Below are 19418 nucleotides of genomic sequence, written 5' to 3'. Positions count from 1 at the left end.
TAACCCTTACTGCTCACAAGTCACCGCTGCCACATTCACACATCTGATGTCACCCAATTTGGGGATTTAAACATGATACCCCCTCACTAAGGACAGCATGGCGACTGCGGAGAGGATACAATCTGTATTAGCAGAGTGTTATCTATTATCAGTTACTATCTATTAAAATAGAAGTATTATAGTTTATTTTTATCAATAAAATGCAAAGTGAATAAACAAAAGAGAAAACTAAATCCTATCACTATCTGGTGACCTCCGTCATCAGTATCTGTTGACCTCCTGTCTCCTCCATCATCAGTATCTGGTGGCCGCCCGTCTCCTCCATCATCAGTATCTGGTGACCGCCCGTCTCCTCCATCATCAGTATCTGGTGATCGCCCGTCTCCTCCATCATCAGTATCTGGTGACCGCCCGTCTCCTCCATCATCAGTATCTGGTGACCGCCTGCCTCCTCCATCATCAGTATCTGGTGAATGCTTGCCTCCTCCATCATCAGTATCTGGTGACCGCCCGTCTCCTCCATCATCAGTATCTGGTGAATGCCTGCCTCCTCCATCATCAGTATCTGGTGACCGCCTGTCTCCTCCATCATCAGTATCTGGTGAATGCCTGCCTCCTCCATCATCAGTATCTGGTGACCGCCTGTCTCCTCCATCATCAGTATCTGGTGAATGCCTGCCTCCTCCATCATCAGTATCTGGTGACCGCCTGTCTCCTCCATCATCAGTATCTGGTGACCACCCGTCTCCTCCATCATCAGTATCTGGTGACCACCCGTCTCCTCCATCATCAGTATCTGGTGACCGCCTGTCTCCTCCATCATCAGTATCTGGTGACCGCCCGTCTCCTCCATCATCAGTATCTGGTGACCGCCCGTCTCCTCCATCATCAGTATCTGGTGACCGCCCGTCTCCTCCATCATCAGTATCTGGTGACCGCCCGTCTCCTCCATCATCAGTATCTGGTGACCGCCCGTCTCCTCCATCATCAGTATCTGGTGACAGCCCGTCTCCTCCATCATCAGTATCTGGTGACCGCCCATCACCTCCATCATCAGTATCTGGTGACCACCCGTCTCCTCCATCATCAGTATCTGGTGACCACCCGTCTCCTCCATCATCAGTATCTGGTGACCGCCTGTCTCCTCCATCATCAGTATCTGGTGACCGCCTGTCTCCTCCATCATCAGTATCTGGTGACCGCCCGTCTCCTCCATCATCAGTATCTGGTGACCGCCCGTCTCCTCCATCATCAGTATCTGGTGACCGCCCGTCTCCTCCATCATCAGTATCTGGTGACCGCCCGTCTCCTCCATCATCAGTATCTAGTGACAGCCCGTCTCCTCCATCATCAGTATCTGGTGACCGCCCGTCTCCTCCATCATCAGTATCTGGTGACCGCCCTTCTCCATCATCAGTATCTAGTGACAGCCCGTCTCCTCCATCATCAGTATCTGGTGACTGCCCATCACCTCCATCATCAGTATCTGGTGACCGCTTGTCTCCTCCATCATCAGTATCTGGTGACTGCCCGTCTCCTCCATCATCAGTATCTGGTGACTGCCTGTCTCCTCCATCATCAGTATCTGGTGACCGCCCGTCTCCTCCATCATCAGTATCTGGTGACCGCCCGTCGCCTCCATCATCAGTATCTGGTGACCGCCCGTCGCCTCCATCATCAGTATCTGGTGACTGCCCGTCTCCTCCATTATCAGTATTTGGTGACCTCCCGCCTCCTCCATCATCAGTATCTGGTGTATAACATATAGCCCCATTGCCCCCAGTGTATAACATCTGGTGCCATTACTCCCGGTGTATAACATCCGGTTCCATTGCCCCCCAGGTGTATAACCTCCGGTTCCATTACTCCCATTGTATAACATCTCGTCCCATTATCTTCCGGTGTATAACATCTGGTCCCATTATCTCCCAGTGTATAACATCCAGTCCCATTGTTTCCCGGTGTATAACCTCCGGTGCCATTACACCCGTTGTATAACATCTGGTCCCATTGCCCCCCAGGTGTATAACCTCCGGTGCCATTACTCCTGTTGTATAACATCTGGTCCCATTGTCTCCCAGTGTATAACATCCCGGTCCCATTGCCCCCTGGTGTATAACCTCTGGTTCCATTACCCCCGGTGTATAACCTCTGGTGCCATTACCCCCGGTGTATAACCTCTGGTGCCATTACCCCCGGTGTATAACCTCCAAGTGCCATTACCACCGGTGTGTAACATTCCACATCTAGTGGATAGAGCATAGCTTTCACACATGGTACTACTGCAGGTGCACGGGTCATTCTGCGTTTGGTGGGAAGATAACAGCAACCATCTGTTTATGTCTTGTTAGAAGAAAGCACGACCCCTGGGGATCATCGGTGGGAGAACTAGTTTCCATGTAGCGCCACCACAGGAGAAATGAAGCATTTCATAGCTGTCACTAATGTCCAAGCAATGCATGAGTAAGGAGCCCAGCGCCCACATCAAACGGAGGAATAGGCCGCCATTTACCCACCGAAGGCCAAGGAGCATCTGGAAAACGATACAAAAATGTGTTCTGCGAGGTATCATTTTAGTTTTTATATTGGGGCCTGTGTCCGGCGTATACCACCAGTGCTTAGTGGTAGGGATGCTCTTCGCAGCCAACCTCAGATGGGGGTCTTGAATCCCCTTTTCATTATTTCCTAACCACATGTCCCCTGGAGATGATATGAAAGTAACTTGTATATTTTATTACAGAAGAATAAATACTACTTTTTATGACTGCTATACCCGCAGAAAAGTTACTATGGACCAAAAACTCTCCAAGCCAAGGGGTCCCCCGAGTCCCGGACCACCAGGATATAAACTGTACCATTAAGGCCAACTGGACGGACGAAAGTTGTGAGCGTGGAGCTGGTCCTGCAATGCACAGATAATACAGCTCTGTAGTGCAGACCTGCATGACCGTAATAAACGAAACGCACAAGCAAGGAGTGTGGATATACGGTATAGACCTCACAGAATACAATAAGTACCGTACTATGGCTCCACACAAAAAAAGTAGCCCTAATATGGCCATGCAGGTGAAGTCTATTTAATTGGCTATTTAGGCATGATATGGAGATAATATTTGTACACTGAATGGCGCTTTATTGATGGGACATATATAGCAGTGCTATGTGGACAATAGCTGGTGGCACTATTTGTAAACTCAATAACGGTATTATCTGTGCGTTGTATGGCAGTATTGTTTGGCATAGTATGGCAGTATACTATTGGGGTAACAGGCACTTGTAGTTCTGTTTTACAATATATTTATATATAATAAATGACGGGAGCTTCTGAGGTTTGACTGTTCCCCCGTTTTCTGGAGAACCGACCCTGACCTTGGTGAATAGCACAACACTCGAGATGGGGACCACAAACATTTTCACAAGGCTTATTCACTCTTGTGGGGGGTTAAATAGCCGATTTACATAGATTTTCTGTTAGCGGGTGACCCTCTAAAGATGCCACCTGTCAAGAGGCGTTAAATCAGAAGCCAGTGCGGTCGGGGCGCTGTGAAGACCTCTCTGAATTGGTTTTTTTGAAGAGCACATTTGTGCGCAGTGTAGCCGGCATTGAGTGTAATTAAAATACGGGCAGTGTTCATCCCAAGCCCCGCGCAGAATTACTCTACATGAAAGGGATCTTTTTTTTCATGTGAAGTTTTGTTTTTTTTTATTCTTCAAAAATGGTCAGCAGACAGACAGTATACAATTCCCAAGAGCGGACTTACGGCTTATTGTATACATGTCTGGAGGTTCCCATTGAATGTCTCACAAAGTGAGCTGAAGACTGGGGGGTCCTTTGATATTTTAGAGAAGGTCACATGTCCTTTATTTAGAAAGAAACAATTCAAGCTCCGAGTAAATGCCGAGCCGCGCTCTCCGGGCCAAACACACGAAGCTTTGAAGCCTGAATGTCTTAAAGCCAAAAGCAGAAAAACTTCAAGATGATGGCGCTAATTATGAAAATGGCAAAAGACGTAATGTGACCAAGATGGAAGCAATTTTGGCAGGAGTCATTTGTGCTGCTCAGTGGTGCCCCCGGGACAGTCCGGGACGGTTATATAGCACATGGTATGGGCCAATAGATTAACCCCTCACTGTCTGAAAGGTCCCCCGCTCATAAAAAAACAACTCGTTATCTACAGAAAAGGTTTCCAGCCTGAGGCTCTATGACTACTTCTATGTTATGGCATGCTGGGAGTTGTAGTTTCACAACAGTTGGAGAATACTGCTCTACAATAACTCCGATGGACAGGTGCGGTGCTGGTTTTGAAAAAGTGTAGAAAAGATTTTTTTTAATCTTTGAACCTTTTTAAATCATTTCCCAAGCTCATGTAGATGGGAAGGTTCCTTCACTCCTGAATCCGGCCTGAAGACCCTCCGGTGGCCATGCTCAGCAGTTGTTCTTCAGCCTCCTCTTGGACCTCTCTCATCTCCGGTGGTCTGACAGAACCAGCACTCTTCTTCAGATGTCTCCAGTCAGTTCTCTGGATCCAACAGCTTGCTCTCCGTGCGGCACAGGCTTCCCCAGGCGATCCATGCGGTTTCAGCCACGCTCGCAATAACTTCCAGTTTCACAGCTCATTTCATAGTTGACGGTTATAATGATCGAGGTGAATAAAGCAAAGACCGCATTCTGGTTGCAGGAAGGAATAGATATGACCCTTCCTTGAGGCGGGGGGAATATTTTTTATGTTTTTTTATATGCCATCCAACACAGAGAATTAATCTGTCAGCATTGCCTATATGGAGTCCATATATGTGTCCTAAAGGATTTAAATCATAGATTCAAGTTATAAACACAGGATAGGTGATTGCTTGCTGATTACTGGAGGTCTCGTTTCTGGGAATAGAGTGATCTGAGAGTGTCACGCCGTTAACGGCGATAAAGGGGCAGGACGGCATACTGGGACCCGCACCTGTCCCTGCCACTATAATGGGGCCCTGACTTTCCCTTATCTCAGGGGTACCTATGATGGTTAGGAGGCCTGAGCCACCAGCATATCCCTGTCTCCTGTGCCGGCCCTATCAATGGCCCCCTCACCCCCCCCAAAGGAGGTGGACTGCACCAATGTATACCAATGTATAAATACGACAATTAACAGGGTATACAGACAAGGTAACTAAAAGTCTCAAACTCACCAAATGCTCACACAACCACAGAGGGTACACATAGAAGGAAAGAGAAGGAAAAAACTAGGAAGGGCAACAGGTTTAACATGCAACCAAAACAGCAGACACCAATCTCTGTAAATAAACCTTCAAGCTCCTAATACACCACGCTCCTTCAACCTCCAAGCCAGGCAGCTGAACTGATCACTGACAACAGTTGTAGACAAAGCTGAGTCTATATAGGAGAGGAGATTACAAAAATAAATTCAGCTGAGGGACCAAGCTCTCACCAACTTCAGCAACTAGGTTTAACTCCTGACCTGCTGGCAAAAGATAGCCAGGTCAGAATTCAGGAGAAGAGCTTCTGTTCACTGTGTGTGAACGAGGCCCAGAGTGCTGCGGTTCTCTGGAACCTCTCTGTCGCTGAAGCCATGTGAGAAAGAGAGGGTGAGCAGAATCAGACTTTCTCCACTGATGATTTTCTACATGACACAATAGCCGATATATAGACATCAGCCTCCCGTTGATTTCCAAAATAAATTGCCCATAGGTGTCATTTTAAAGGGAGTCTGTCAACACAGAATGACTGATCAAACCAAGCACAGGCGCTCGGTGTACCCTTTGTGTGACCAAGCAGTTCAGTGCACCGTTCCACCTACTTCTTTTGTGTCTATCTCTGCCCTCCTCTGCCTTGATTGACAGGTGCACCTGTGGCTTAACAGAAGTCAGAGAAGGGCAGTGATAGATGGAAAACAGGTAGATGCCCTGAGCTGTCTGGCTACACCAAGGGTGCACCAAGCGACTGTGCTTGGTTTGAACAGCCATTCTGTGCTGATAGACCGCCTTTAACCTCCTGGGCCTCAAGGCAAAATCTGAGAAAGGGCCCCTAAGCGACTGCAGGTCTAGTGTTTATGTGACCGAGGTTCGTTTGGGCCCCACAAGCACCAGGCACCAGTGGTTCATGCTACCTCTGCACCCTTTAGTGCTACTCTTTTAATCTTAATTACATGCACAGTATTTCTGCATTTTTTTACTCCATCGTAACATGCTTATTTTTGCAACAGAACTTGCCCCCCTCCTCCTTGTCATAACGTGTCTGCGACTTTTCTCTCCTAAAGTCATGCGACGGTTGCAATAAAGCACAATTTTACAGCAATCACCGCAGTCTCCTAATCAGGAGGGTTTATTCCCGGCTAAAGCATTAATGACAAGCAGACACACGTCATCCACCATCAGCCCTTCCATTTGTTACCAGTTACAGCTGAGGAGGGTTCTGCCACCATCCCAGCTCCGTCATTGACCTGGAGGGTTCTAGGTCATAATGCACAAAGATAAGGAAGAGGATGTTATTAGTCACTTTCAGGATGTCATCAAGATAAAAAGGAAATAATCTGATGGAAGGCAGTAATCCGCACAACACAGATAAGCAACATGTACAAACCTATACAATAAGGTCTCAGCCCCCCAAGGTCAAATCCAGGCCCCCTGTGTTTCTGGGGGACTCCTGCCGCCAAATACGTCACAGATACTATAAATGACACGTGGAAGTTTTTTAGCATGGCGTATACATTGTGCACGAGGGCCCAAAGCTCCAATTTTTGCCATTTGGTCATAGTGACCCCTTGGCTGGTTCCTAACGTGCATTATTTCCCATATGTGTGCAATCCAGGAAAACAGGAAAGAGCCAGGACAACCTGCACGATAAAGCCTAAGTAAGAGCCCCCCTAATTCTACCCCAGGGGCAATACTGTATCATACAAACGCAGGACCCCAATGAACTCCTGGAACGTCCATGAGGCTCCAAGAAAAAGGGTTAGCAAGTACGACACCCAAAAGACTTGGGTTCCCCTCAAGCTTGACGAACCCTCCTCTAAATCAGACACCAACACATATTCGGGGAAAAGTGAGGGGCAATTAGTGCAGATTTTGTGTTGAGATTTAGAAGCTTTGGAGAGAATCTTTAGGGGAATATTTTTAGCTCCCGGGCAGAAACTTTATGGGGGTTGTCGATTATGAGAATATCTGAAGGACTTGTGGCCACAGCTCTGGAGAAACATTTTGTTGATGGATTGTTTGATGGTGTAGATTTACCAAAACTAGTGGGTAAATTGACATCCCCCTGGTCATATCAGTATCTGACCTCCGTCTTTGGAGCGTACATCTCATGCACATGGCCGTATTACCGATCCGTCACATCTATTGATGGCTGCAGGCCCATGTTACACCACTGAGCGCCAGTATGTACATATGCTGTTCGGAGGCGCAATATGGCAACACATGGAGCTCTTACAAGTCTATAATACCAAACCATGTGCATTGTCTACCAGCACCGTACATGGACTATCATCATGCCTTGGGGTCACACACGAATAGGTACAAAAGCTTCACAAAGCATTAGCTTAAATCTCCAGGCTACAGAATACGTCAGGCAAATCGATCGCTCCAATACATTGAACAGACCACCAAATTGTGGACACAGCTAGATCAGAGCCAAATGCCACCTAAAATTGGCCAACATGGCGACCGTGATTTCAATGCAACCAGAATTATCCTTATGGGAATGACTATTTCAGATAAATTTGTGCCGCAACCTTATTGTGGTTCATGGCTGTGATTCCTCAGAACTGACTTCTGGAGACCTGGTCGAAAGTGGTCAGTGGTCTACCAGCCATTCTTGGCATCTGCTATTGAGGAGTAGGGAGACCTCGATTATTATGGCTGATCCTGGCAGCTGGTCCTCATCCCTTCTCTACAAAGAGGGGGCAAAGAATGATTAGTGAATGTATCACATATATATATATGACCCAAGGTCCGGGTCCAAACCAGGTCAGAAAATGTTAGCAAGTACTAAAGAACCTAATTGTTTAGGCAGGAGGCAAAAAGGTGTATTCTAGGTCAGCAAAGCATTGGTTGGGGAATAAGGACCATTTAGGAGACTAAAAATCCATCTGCACAATCTAGAGACCTAGCCAGTGACCCAACAGGAGAATGAAGCTGATGGCCACCATATAATGGGGCAAAGAGGATAACAGGTAGGTGGGGACAGCGGACCAATGGCCACAGTGTCGGTAAGTAACCCTGATTATTAATTATAGACCATAATGGTAAATGATTGACTCCAATCATCTCCCAATGGGGGTGCCTTCTACTGGATATTTGGGGCCCATTACTGTGGGTTAAAGTGGATCCTCTGGTTCTAGTGGGCCAAATTGACCCTTCTCTTTCTATTCTAGTAACTTAAGGATCTATGATGCCTCTTTGAGTTACCAAAACTCTGGTGAGAAAAAAAGTGTTTCAATCTGTTAAGGAATGGATCCCAATGAGTTATTCAAGGGTGGATTGAGGATTTCCCCCAAATGAGCAGGAACAGGAATCTGTGAGCAGGTTTTTGCCATTTAATCATAATAATAATTTAAACAGTATGATGTAGGGGCAGAGAACCTGATTCCAGCGATATGTCACTTACTGGGCTGTGTTTTTATGTTTCAATAAAATCAGTATTTTATTACCAGGAGATTATCATTAGCGGACTAGGTGTCTCGTGCCTCCTGGTCCAATCACTTTCCCACCACTGATTAGAAGCTTTCTGTCAATATTCAGTGTACACAGAAAGCAGCCAATCAGTGCTGTGGGCGGGGTTATACAGGGCCCAACATTCTGAGCTCTGCTAGATCTGCAGCATAGAAAACTATGATTCTATCACAACTGCTACTATGTGATAGATCGTTTAAATTAGGGTCTTGGCCTCTTTTTTATGCTGCCGTCAGATTCCCTTTAAGGTACAGTACTGTGGAGGAAGTAATAAGGATTGCAGAGAACCCTCCGTGGGTCAATATTTGGCTAGAAGTCCTGGCTAATAACATTAGAGGGGTGGGTGGGCCGGCCAAAAAGGGTCTTGTATTAGGCAACAGAGCTGAAACCTTTTTTTTTATCTCTGAGTTTGTGAGTGATAAATGTTATGAATATTCATGAGAGCGTTTTATCAAGTTTCTGATGATTGATGAGTGATGAGTGAATTCCTGACTTGATGTGTAAGGGAATCTTGTAAGTCGTCATACTCTACCGCACAGTGCCTGAAAATGGCCGATCAAGGTCAATGACAACAGACGGGGGATTCCGAAATACATAGAATAATAGAATAGAAATATCTTGTCTAAGATAAAGAGAAGGATGTTACATTATAACTATTGCCCCAAGTGCGATTATCAGATATAAGAGATGAAAATCTAGCAGACACATAGTAACATAAAATGAGGCTCACAGGCAAATCCTATTCTTTCACCCTGAACAGATAAAAAAAAAAATTTGAGCTCTGACTCTTGTAAAATATTTCTGGAAATTTTAAGATAAGGAAATGTGATAAAGTAAAATAAAATGCTCAACTGTTAAATACCTGCGGCTTCAGCGCAAATGCTTCGGTGGTCCACGCTAGCATTTCCCCTATTTTTCTGCAGCGATGATATTACTTACATTGGACCGCTGACAATTTTATTTTATCACATTTCCAAATTTTAAGCAAATATATTATAATCCCAGAGATTCATTTGAACAAGAACACGCTGACTGTCATCAGCCACCACTAGGAGGCACTCAGGAGCTTAGTGCATACGCCTCATTCATTGAACTCAATGATATATCAGTATACGTTTAAACAACTGACAAATGAGCAACCTGTAAATCACTTTGAGGAGATTTTTGGGGCATTGAACAACATCATTTATAAACAAATTGCTAGGGGTCTCCTTCTAACTTATTCTCTACTAACTGGATTATATTAAGTGGGGACAGGTCCTTGTCTCTCACTACAGGAAGTGGGAGCAGACCTATGCCTCTCTACAGGAAGTGGGGGGCGGATCTATGCCTCTCTACAGGAAGTGGGGGGCGGATCTATGCCTCTCTACAGGAAGTGGAGGTGGATCTATTCTTCTCTACAGGAAGTGGGGGCGGATCTATTCCTCTCTACAGGAAGTGGGGGCGGATCTATTCCTCTCTACAGGAAGTGGGGGTGGATCTATGCCTCTCTACAGGAAGTGGGGGCAGACCTATGCCTCTCTACAGGAAGTAGGGGCAGATCTATTCCTCTCTACAGGAAGTGGGGGCGGATCTATGCCTCTACAAGAAGTGGGGGTGGATCTATTCCTCTACAGGAAGAGGGGGCAGACCTATGCCTCTCTACAGGAAGTGGGAGCAGATCTATTCCTCTCTACAGGAAGTGTGGATGGATCTATGCCTCCACATGAAGTGGGGGCAGACCTATGCCTCTCTACAGGAAGTGGGAGCGGATCTATTCCACTCTACAGGAAGTGTGGGTGGATCTATGCCTCCACATGAAGTGGGGGCAGACCTACACCTCTCTACAGGAAGTGGGGGCAGATCTATGCCTTTCTACAGGAAGTGGGGGCGGATCTATTCCTCTCTACAGGAAGTGGGGGTGGATCTATGCCTCTATACAGGAAGTGGGGCGGATCTATGCCTCTCTCCAGGAAGTAGAGGTGGGTCTGCCTCTATAGGAAGTTGGATCAGGTCTTTGATTACCTCTACAGGAAGAGGGGTCAGGTCTTTTCCTCTCTACAGGAAGTGGGATCAGGACTTTTCCTCTCTACGGGAAGTGGGGTCAGGTCTTTGTTTCTCTACAGTAAGTGTTCACCGTTCTTTGTCTCTCCTATCTGTTATACTGAATGTACAGGAATAACAGACAAACAGTTCAAGTCATTAGACAATAGAAGGAGCAATGCATACTGGGAAGTGAGAGATGGGGAGGATTACAGCACCTGTAGTGCTGGCAGAATGGTGATGAAAAGGAAATCAGCCACAGAAAAAGAGTGGATGGTAAGCTGTAGTGCAGAAGATTTGAGATTGTTCCTGGAAATATTGGACTGGTATATGAACCAAAAGCAATTTTATCTTGTGGGGAATGAGGGCAACAGCACCGTCCTTTTTATGTTAAGTTTTGTATGAAACTCTTTAACTTTATATCTATACTGGGGATTTGAAACTCCAGAATTTAGGATCTAAAAGTGGCCAGGTGTTAGTAGGTGGACATTTCCTTGAAGTGTCAGCCTGCTATGGGCCATAAATCTTCCTGCTGCCTTGAAATCCGCATGATCCATCCAGTTCCTCTCGGAGGTAATGAATCAACACTTCTTTTCTCCCCGCTGTCCAGTGAAAGCTCATTAGTCTCATTGATACTAACAAATTGACCTAAAGGAAAGGTTCTTTACAATTGAAATAAATTGCCTTTCAATTTGTGTTAAAATAGAGGCCCGGCCTCTCCGCCATCCCACGTCTGCCTCCTTTTCATATGCGCCTTTCACATGTGCATTTTTTAAGAGCGATTTCCCCAGGTCGTTTCTTTCCAGCATCCTTCATCCTGGTTGTCACTTATTGTGATGGGGGGGATTGATTGGAGCAGAGACAATTCTCTTAAAATCCCCAATGTATAATTTTCATATGCATAATTGTTTTTGTTTTTTAATCTTTTATAAAGGCAGAGGCGGGTGCAGACCCTCTCCTCTGACGGGCTGCTGACTCTTTGTGATGTGGCTTTTCTTTTTTTTTTTCGAGCCACTGTAAGTAGTGCTGTGTAATTTTATCCAGCCTGCACTTTTCGTTCACACAAGACTGATACCTTGCCTGCCTCCTTTGTATCAATTGGTCGGGATCTGTCTATTGTTGCAAGGGGAGGAATGGGGGGGGGGGGGTGTCTTTCATTTCAGAGCAGTTGAGCACCACTATTTCTTGTAAACTCATAAAATTCGGAAGAGATGGTTAAACCCTGAGCGCTGCCACTAATCCATGAACCTGCAGCCCTCTTTGACATCTATTTACTTAGAAGATCAAGACGAGACAGATAAAAGGTCAGATAACACTTCCAATGCCTCATGCATCAGGCTAGTGTGACTTGCTACTTAGAGAGCTGCTAACAAGACTTCTTTAATGGGACCCCTTGTGACATTTGCTTCCAGCCTTCCAGCCTTCAGTATTTCGGCCATGCCACAATGGTTATAATCTGGATCTTGTTGCTCAGTTGTTTCGATCTTGGTCGGCAGGTATCCTGGGCTAAGACTTTGTCTGGTACTGCCAAGGTGCCTTGTGCCAGAGGCAAACTGTGCGACCCCAGGCTAAGACGCGATGCGGCAGGACGCGGTGGGGTTTACGAACACCTTGGAGGAGCGCCTCGCCATAGGAAGCTTTACTGTGCGACTAAGTATCACCTACAGATACATCTGAACGGAAAAATCAACGGAACTCTGGAGAAAAACAGCGTCTTCAGTAAGTGGAGAAAATATTTCTATTATCTATTCATATCTATAGATCAGTCATTTGTATCTATCAATTTGTAAATATTTATCCATATCTATCCGTTACATTCTATATCTACGTATCCATCTCAAACTATATATGGTAGATTGTTTTATATATATACATACATATACCATATATAGAATGTAACGGATAACCTTCCTATCTATTATACCGCCTGGATATTAGGTCTTCAGCCAGCGGTACACATACCCCGGAGCATACACAGCATGCCTCTAGGGGGGTACTCTGCTATCCTCATACCCTGGGGGCACTGTTCTATCATTTATTTCAGTAGGGAATACTTTGCTTCAGAACACTGTGAATCGCTTCTCGGAACGACAAGACAACTACTAGAACTTTTTATATATAGTTATATAGGTTGAAAAAAAAACTTAAGTCCATCAAGTTCATCCTTTTTCCACCAGTGGTCCATTCTCTATCCCTAGATTATCATTATATAGCGCCATTCCCTTTACCTGCATATGACAGATAGGACGGGTGATCCGTCCCAAGCCACAATCATCACCGTATCTATAGATTACAGTTTGGATGTCGTGAATATACTAATTGTCCTTCTCTGCTACAAGTAATAAATAAGAATGATGTTTGCAACATTGTATCACTTTCATATATGATCGTTCTCAGTATCAAATATGGCCGGCGAAGGTTCTCCCCAGGACTGGAAAGAATGTGAGGAAGTTATCTTGTGAGGTCTAGACGTAGAAACAAATGTTTTCTTGATTAATGGACAGACATCGCGAGTCTCTTTTTCATGCAGTCTCTTATTTCATCCATAAGATGTAGGAATGAATGAGCCGGTGAAGCATTATCTCCCTCTCACTGTGCCTTTCTCTGAATAAACCTGGAGGGAAAGGATGTACCTTCATCCCTCGGCTGCTTCTCCTAACAGGTCATTTGTTTAACAGCAGATAAGCTGTGTTTTTTTGCAAGAAAAAAAAAGAAAAGAAAAAAAGGCTGTCTACAAGAACAATAGATTAGTCCAGCATGCTGTTACATTCACAGAGTTTTGTCCACTGTCCTGGCTTTCCTGAAATCCAAAATGCTCAGAAGGCAGAATAAAGTCTCTGCAGTTAAGCTCACTTGTGACGTACCCATTAAACTCTATAAAATTGTACCACATACAGGTGTAACAGAGCTAAGTCTGTCCCTTAATAATATCACAACGTGCGGGCCAGCCGACTGTTATCCTAATCACTATGTGCTAAATATTCATAGATGACAAACTCAGCTCTGCTACATCTGCATGTTCACTTGATTGCATGTCAATAATGGATCCTGCATACATCAAACGCTAAATCTTAGTGAATCCATATCATTTTAGGATAATACAAAAAATGAAGTAGAAAAAGTAATCGTCTATATACCGCCGCCATGTATAATATACATGTGTATCGGCTTATCTTATGTGTCATTTTGTTATTATGTTATAGCTTTATTGATTTATATGGTAATATAAAGGTAATATGGACTTCCGTGCAAAAATTCAGATAGATTACAAAAAGTGACATAATCGAGACCGGCAGTGACACAATGTGGGAATGTAAGAGAATACTGAGACATTGATCCATAAAGCGAGATCAATCTCAGCTCAGGGGGGGTTGATATCCCACACCAATCGATTCTCCACATTTGGACATGCTTTTTAAATAGCTGCAGAAACACGATGAAGCAACCCTTGTAACAAATTACAAGGCGATCTCCCCTAGGAGGCCTTGCTGCAACAATATACAAGACCCTCTGGCACTGAAAACGTTCAGGTCCGGCTAAAGCTTCTTACGCTCAATAAAACAAATGAACTGTGCCGCCTATTTGTTGTCCTGCATTATCCCAACGTTTGGGATTGTCAAGATTAAATCTGACTCCTTTTGCCCCATCGATCTAAGTGTGCCACTAATACCCTGAAAAATATGGCATTTGTTTTTCTAATCCCCGAAAACTTTTAAAACATTTTATACTCTTTCTTTTGATGGCAAACAGAGATTAGGAAACCTCAAAGGATTGGGGAGGAGAGAGGGGAAAACCACGATTTCCTAAAAGGCAACTCGTCTCAGGGAAAGCTTTTAGAGGTATCTCTCCTACAGATAATAGATGGTGAAGGGGCACTTACTTAATTACAAGGTGCGAGTGGGCAAAATGTCAAATTATTTTACTTTCTTACATTAAAACACAAGACCAGGAGGGTTCCCAAACTTAACAAATTTTTTAAGTTTTCTTATATGAAGAAATTAATTGTTGATAACAATTATCGATTGGGTTCCAAATTACTTAAAAAACTATATGCACTATAAAAGTATACATTTATGCCCAAGACTGTAATTTCAGTGCAGAAAAAAAGACTCATCCCAAAGGTCAAAAATATGAAAAAAACAAATGCAATCAGATCTCATTTTGGGCATCAATCCTTCCTCATCTGGCTGGTGAACATTTTTGGCTTGACAATTTTCCACAAAATTTACAAATTAATTGAGACCAATCTGCATTCATTTGCAATCACGACTGGGACAGTTGTTCACGACTGATCTTTTTTCGTTCATCAAATGACAAAAAGCAGATCACGATAAATCATGATTTACAAATAGCCAAGCAAGTGTGTATATATATATATATATATATATATATATATATATATATATATATTTGGTGGTCAGTTTAAAGCCCCAGAGTGATGACTGACAATCAATTATGAATCTGTTCTTTCAACAACCTCAACAAAAAGTCCCAAAGTAAGTTACAAAAACAACAAATATGTACTACAAAATATGCCAAAAAATGTATATACAAAATAAAAATAATAAAAAAAATACATCATGAAATATTGTATTTTTATGAACTTAGCTGGGCTAAAATGTTTGAAACTTTTAATAAAAAAAAAATTAATTATAGAATTCCATAGAAACGTAAACGAATCAACAAAATATTATTTTTTTTTAACAAAACATTTATATACAAAAAAAGAACATAAAAGTCCCAATCTCAGCAATGGTCTTTAAGGTCTTAATGTTTGCAGATAAAAAAAAAAAAAAAAAGAAAAAAATATATAATCTATAAATATTTAAGAATTAGACATACTGGAATTTTTAGCTGCTTTAATAGCATTATGTATATTTATTATAAATATGCTATAATTATATATACATATTACTATAAGAGCAGCTAAACATTCCCGAATATGTGGAGTTCTTTGGGATACGCGCTCACAGTGATACGTTACCTCCCGCACAATAGAGATACATTTCATACATGGGAACCTGCAGGAAGTTCTGCTTGTGCAGAGGGGGATTAAACATTGTTTTGTTTATTTCAAGGTATTCTAGAAATAACGGCGGTGGATGTGGGAATTGTCGCCATCAAAGGACTGTTCTCTGGGAGATACCTGGCCATGAACAAAAGAGGGAGACTTTACGCCTCAGTGAGTATTCTGAAACGCACAAACACCTTTTACTCCTCGAAGCTAAATCCCAGGAACCCGAATCTTTACTTTTGCAACAGTAGCTCTGCCTGCATCGTCTTGTGTTTGTTTTGCTTCTCTTTGGCTACGAGGGAGGCATCAGGTTGGCTAAAATGGGATTGTAGTAATCCACGGAAATTCAAAAACACACAGAACCATCACACATGACGGAACTTCCTTAGAATCTAATGTGTCGTGTTTATTTTACCGACGCCGCAACCTACAAAATACCCACAGCAGTTATACAAGGTGGGATTTAACACTTCCCTTTTAACTAAGAGACAAAGACATCAAACTAATGAGATTCTGATTCCCACCTCAGGTAGTGGAGTATTTCTTTTAAATTTTTCTTACTTTTTTATTTTTATATTATTTAAGTATATGTTTTTGTCAACCTAAAAATTGTGTCAACCTAAAAATTGTGCCACCCGGAGGACAAGAAATTGCATACGATGCAGCCTCAATGGAGCCCTAAGAGAAAGGGGACTGGCCCATCCAATCTGGTATTAGTTCCCCTAAAGGAAAATTATTAGCAAGGAGGAAAGGAATTGACACCAGGCCCTACTTACCTGGACAGCGATGTGGTCATGAATTCCTTCAAATATCAGATCATTGCATTACGGTGACCCTCTATGACCAGCTAGGGTGCATAAAGCCATCACTATGAACCTCTAAGGACATCATGATGGCGGATAGACCAAAAATATCAATAGCCGTCAGTAAATTGTTGGTTTAGCCAACATATATTCCTTTAAAGCCCCCATATATATGTATGCTCAATTAAGCTGAACATGCATACATTTTAAATAGGCAGAAGAGTGTGGGGAGAAGTATTATTTAAGGGGTTTGCCTGTTTGGAGTATTGTTGCTTTAGGGAGACCCCCTAGCCTAGACCTCCATCAAACAACTGGAGAAGAGAGCAATTACAAAAAAAAAGGTCCCTCGCGCTGGAGGACTTGACACTCCAGTGCATTACATGAATAGCCCACTGATTTGAATACGGAGCATGTAATACTTCATTTCACCACTAGCTGTGCTGCTTGGATTCCCTGCAGATTACAGGACATGTGGTCATTGGAACCAAAAATAGTAAAATGTGGACAACCCCTTGATATACCAAAATATTAAACACAAAAGGCTTCTTTATATGAAAGCATATTCAAAGTGCCTTGTTTTCAGAAATTGGCCCCCTAGATATGCAAATCCAGGGGCAAGAAAATAACCTTCCACGTAGCTGACCCTACCTTCCAGTCAATCAGTGGAGTCCAAAGATGTTATGTTACCAGTAACTCTGACCCCATTGACAGAGCAGCAGGACTGTTTTCAAGGTTTTAAGAAGCGAGGGAAAGTCACTTCCTCTGGCCCCTTTGGGTCAACTCATACCCTAAGTAGTGAATGCAGACTGCACATTGTTCTTGTTGATTCTTCCTTACTCATTTATCGCTCATGTTCTATTGCAGGAGACCTACAACCCGGAATGTGAGTTTGTAGAGAGGATCCACGAACTCGGATACAATACATATGCGTCCCGATTACACAGGACAGTTCCAAACGGAGCTGGGACAAAACGCAAGGCCAGCGCGGAAAGACTTTGGTATTTGTCTATCAATGGCAAAGGGCGACCCCGAAGAGGTTTTAAGACGCGACGGACTCAAAAATCCTCCCTCTTCTTACCTAGAGTTCTTGACAACAAAGATCATGATGCAGTGAGGATTTTTCACACAAATGTCAAGCATAGAGAAACTTTTCCAAAGTCACAGAAAAACAACAGGAGACAGAGAAGAGGACACTGAAGAGACTCGAGAGATGAAGGATGGTCTTCCCATCTAGGATGAGGATTGGGAACTTCGACAGCTGTTACACTTTGTAGAACCGATCATGGATTACCTCCATTGTTCTCTCTATGGTACATGGATACCTAATAATTTATTCTCACATCTTCTAACATGGCTGATTCACTCGTGGTCATTGGCCGGTCTGATAAGCATCTCGTTACCATTTTCTGGTTACACTGGCTAGTGCCTATCGTGAGATTTCCTTCGAATGTGACTCTAGGTTCATCCAGGTGAAGGACCAAACTACATTGTATAAAATTGTACCTGCAACCTGGTCACTTTGGGGACTTTGGTTCCCTAACGCAGTGGTCCCTCACTTTACAATATTAAGTGAACCCTTAATTTCTAAGGTGTATTATTTTCTGTTTTATAAATATATAGCTGCTTATAAATGGTTCACTTTACACCACATTTATGAAAGTCCCTAGTGGCTTCCTCTACACACCTCCACCAACGTCTTCTCTACCTCCACCAAGGTCTTCTCTACCTCCATCTAGGGTCTTCCAAGCGCAATCCATTGATTTCCTTACCCTTACCATAAGTTATAACAACAAGCAGTTCAATGATTGTTGATTGTACCAGCTTTGGGTGTCATTTCTGAACTGGTACCATTGTGTACCACCACTTTCTGATGGTCAAGCCATGGTGAACCTTAATAACCAAGCAGGGTGTTGGAAAGTGAGGGATGACTATACAAATGATAGGAACATGTGGAACCACCAAGCTGGAAGGTTGCTCAGGTCAAATGTTCTGCGAATTTGTCTCAATCCATTCCCTTCTTTCCTCAGCAATGACTGGGAGACAGGTTCTTGAGAAGTTTTGTTATGTACTTGCTTTCTCCGTATGTTTTTTTCTCAATCTCATCCTCAATATCACTACGCTGCGCTCCGGACAGTCGTTTATTCTACCTCACATTCCACTGAAAGACTGTGTCTGTTTATTGCTCGTTGGTCCTATGAAGCCAATAAGGAGCTACAAGGGTTTATTTCTTGTACGTCACTAACATTAGATATTGGAAAAGCTAAGGGTTGTACAGGAGGGCAAGTATTAAAATATATTTATTAATATTGGCTGAGTTGATGAATTGGAATAACTGAAACAAGAAGAATCTTTTCAATTGTGTCCAGTGTGGAAATCTGGAAGGGTGGCCATCAGACGTACGACATGTGGCCTCGTTAGTTTTTAAGGTCCACACAAAGAACAATGTGCACGTTTGTAACAGAAATACAACAATTCTAGTCCATTAGGCTACGTTCACATTTGCGTTGTGCGGTGCTGTGTCGGCGACGCAACGCACAACGCAAACGAAAACGCATTGTTTTGTGACGCATGCGTCCTTTTTTGGCATGATTTTGGACGCAAACAAAATGCAACTTGCTGCGTCCTCTGCGCTCTGACGCGTGCGCCAAAAAAGACGCATGCGTCACAAAACGCAATGCAACGCATGTCCATGCGCCCCCATGTTAAATATAGGGGCGCATGACTCATGCGTCGCCGCGGCTACGCTCGACGCAGCCCGGCAGAACGCAAATGTGAACGTAGCCTTAACTATATATATATATATATATATATATATATATATATATACATACATGAAGCTATCAAATATTTTACAGATCAAGGTCTCATAGTTTGATCCTAACTTCAGGTTTGCACCACTCCTC

The 19418-nt window shown here is 43.5% G+C and overlaps 1 protein-coding gene and 1 long non-coding RNA gene across 2 annotated transcripts in view; one reads left to right on the top strand and one right to left on the bottom strand.

Annotated features, from left to right (window-relative positions):
- The window catches only part of LOC138648783 (uncharacterized), a 183467-nt gene that overhangs the window by 77745 nt on the left and 86304 nt on the right, over positions 1 to 19418 (bottom strand). The gene's annotated exons all lie outside the window — the stretch shown is intronic.
- FGF3 (fibroblast growth factor 3) lies at positions 11863 to 18817 on the top strand. Its single transcript, XM_069740575.1, has 3 exons — positions 11863 to 12417; positions 15777 to 15880; positions 17380 to 18817. The coding sequence occupies exons 1-3, from the start codon at positions 12144 to 12146 to the stop codon at positions 17710 to 17712; spliced, it is 711 nt and encodes a 236-aa protein (XP_069596676.1). The 5' UTR covers positions 11863 to 12143; the 3' UTR covers positions 17713 to 18817.

Source organism: Ranitomeya imitator, chromosome 9, assembly GCF_032444005.1.
Source record: "Ranitomeya imitator isolate aRanImi1 chromosome 9, aRanImi1.pri, whole genome shotgun sequence".
Classification (NCBI taxonomy): domain Eukaryota; kingdom Metazoa; phylum Chordata; class Amphibia; order Anura; family Dendrobatidae; genus Ranitomeya; species Ranitomeya imitator.
Note: the sequence above shows the minus strand (reverse complement) of the source record. Positions and strands in the feature narration are given on the sequence as shown.

What these genes read in the sequence shown, in the direction of transcription:
- FGF3 (XM_069740575.1), top strand. Translation starts at nt 12,144, where the DNA reads ATGGTTATAATCTGGATCTTGTTGCTCAGTTGTTTCGATCTTGGTCGG. An exon ending in GGAGAAAAACAGCGTCTTCA is followed by an intron (nt 12,418 to 15,776) that starts GTAAGTGGAGAA and finishes GTTTATTTCAAG; the next exon opens with GTATTCTAGAAATAACGGCG. An exon ending in GAGGGAGACTTTACGCCTCA is followed by an intron (nt 15,881 to 17,379) that starts GTGAGTATTCTG and finishes GTTCTATTGCAG; the next exon opens with GAGACCTACAACCCGGAATG.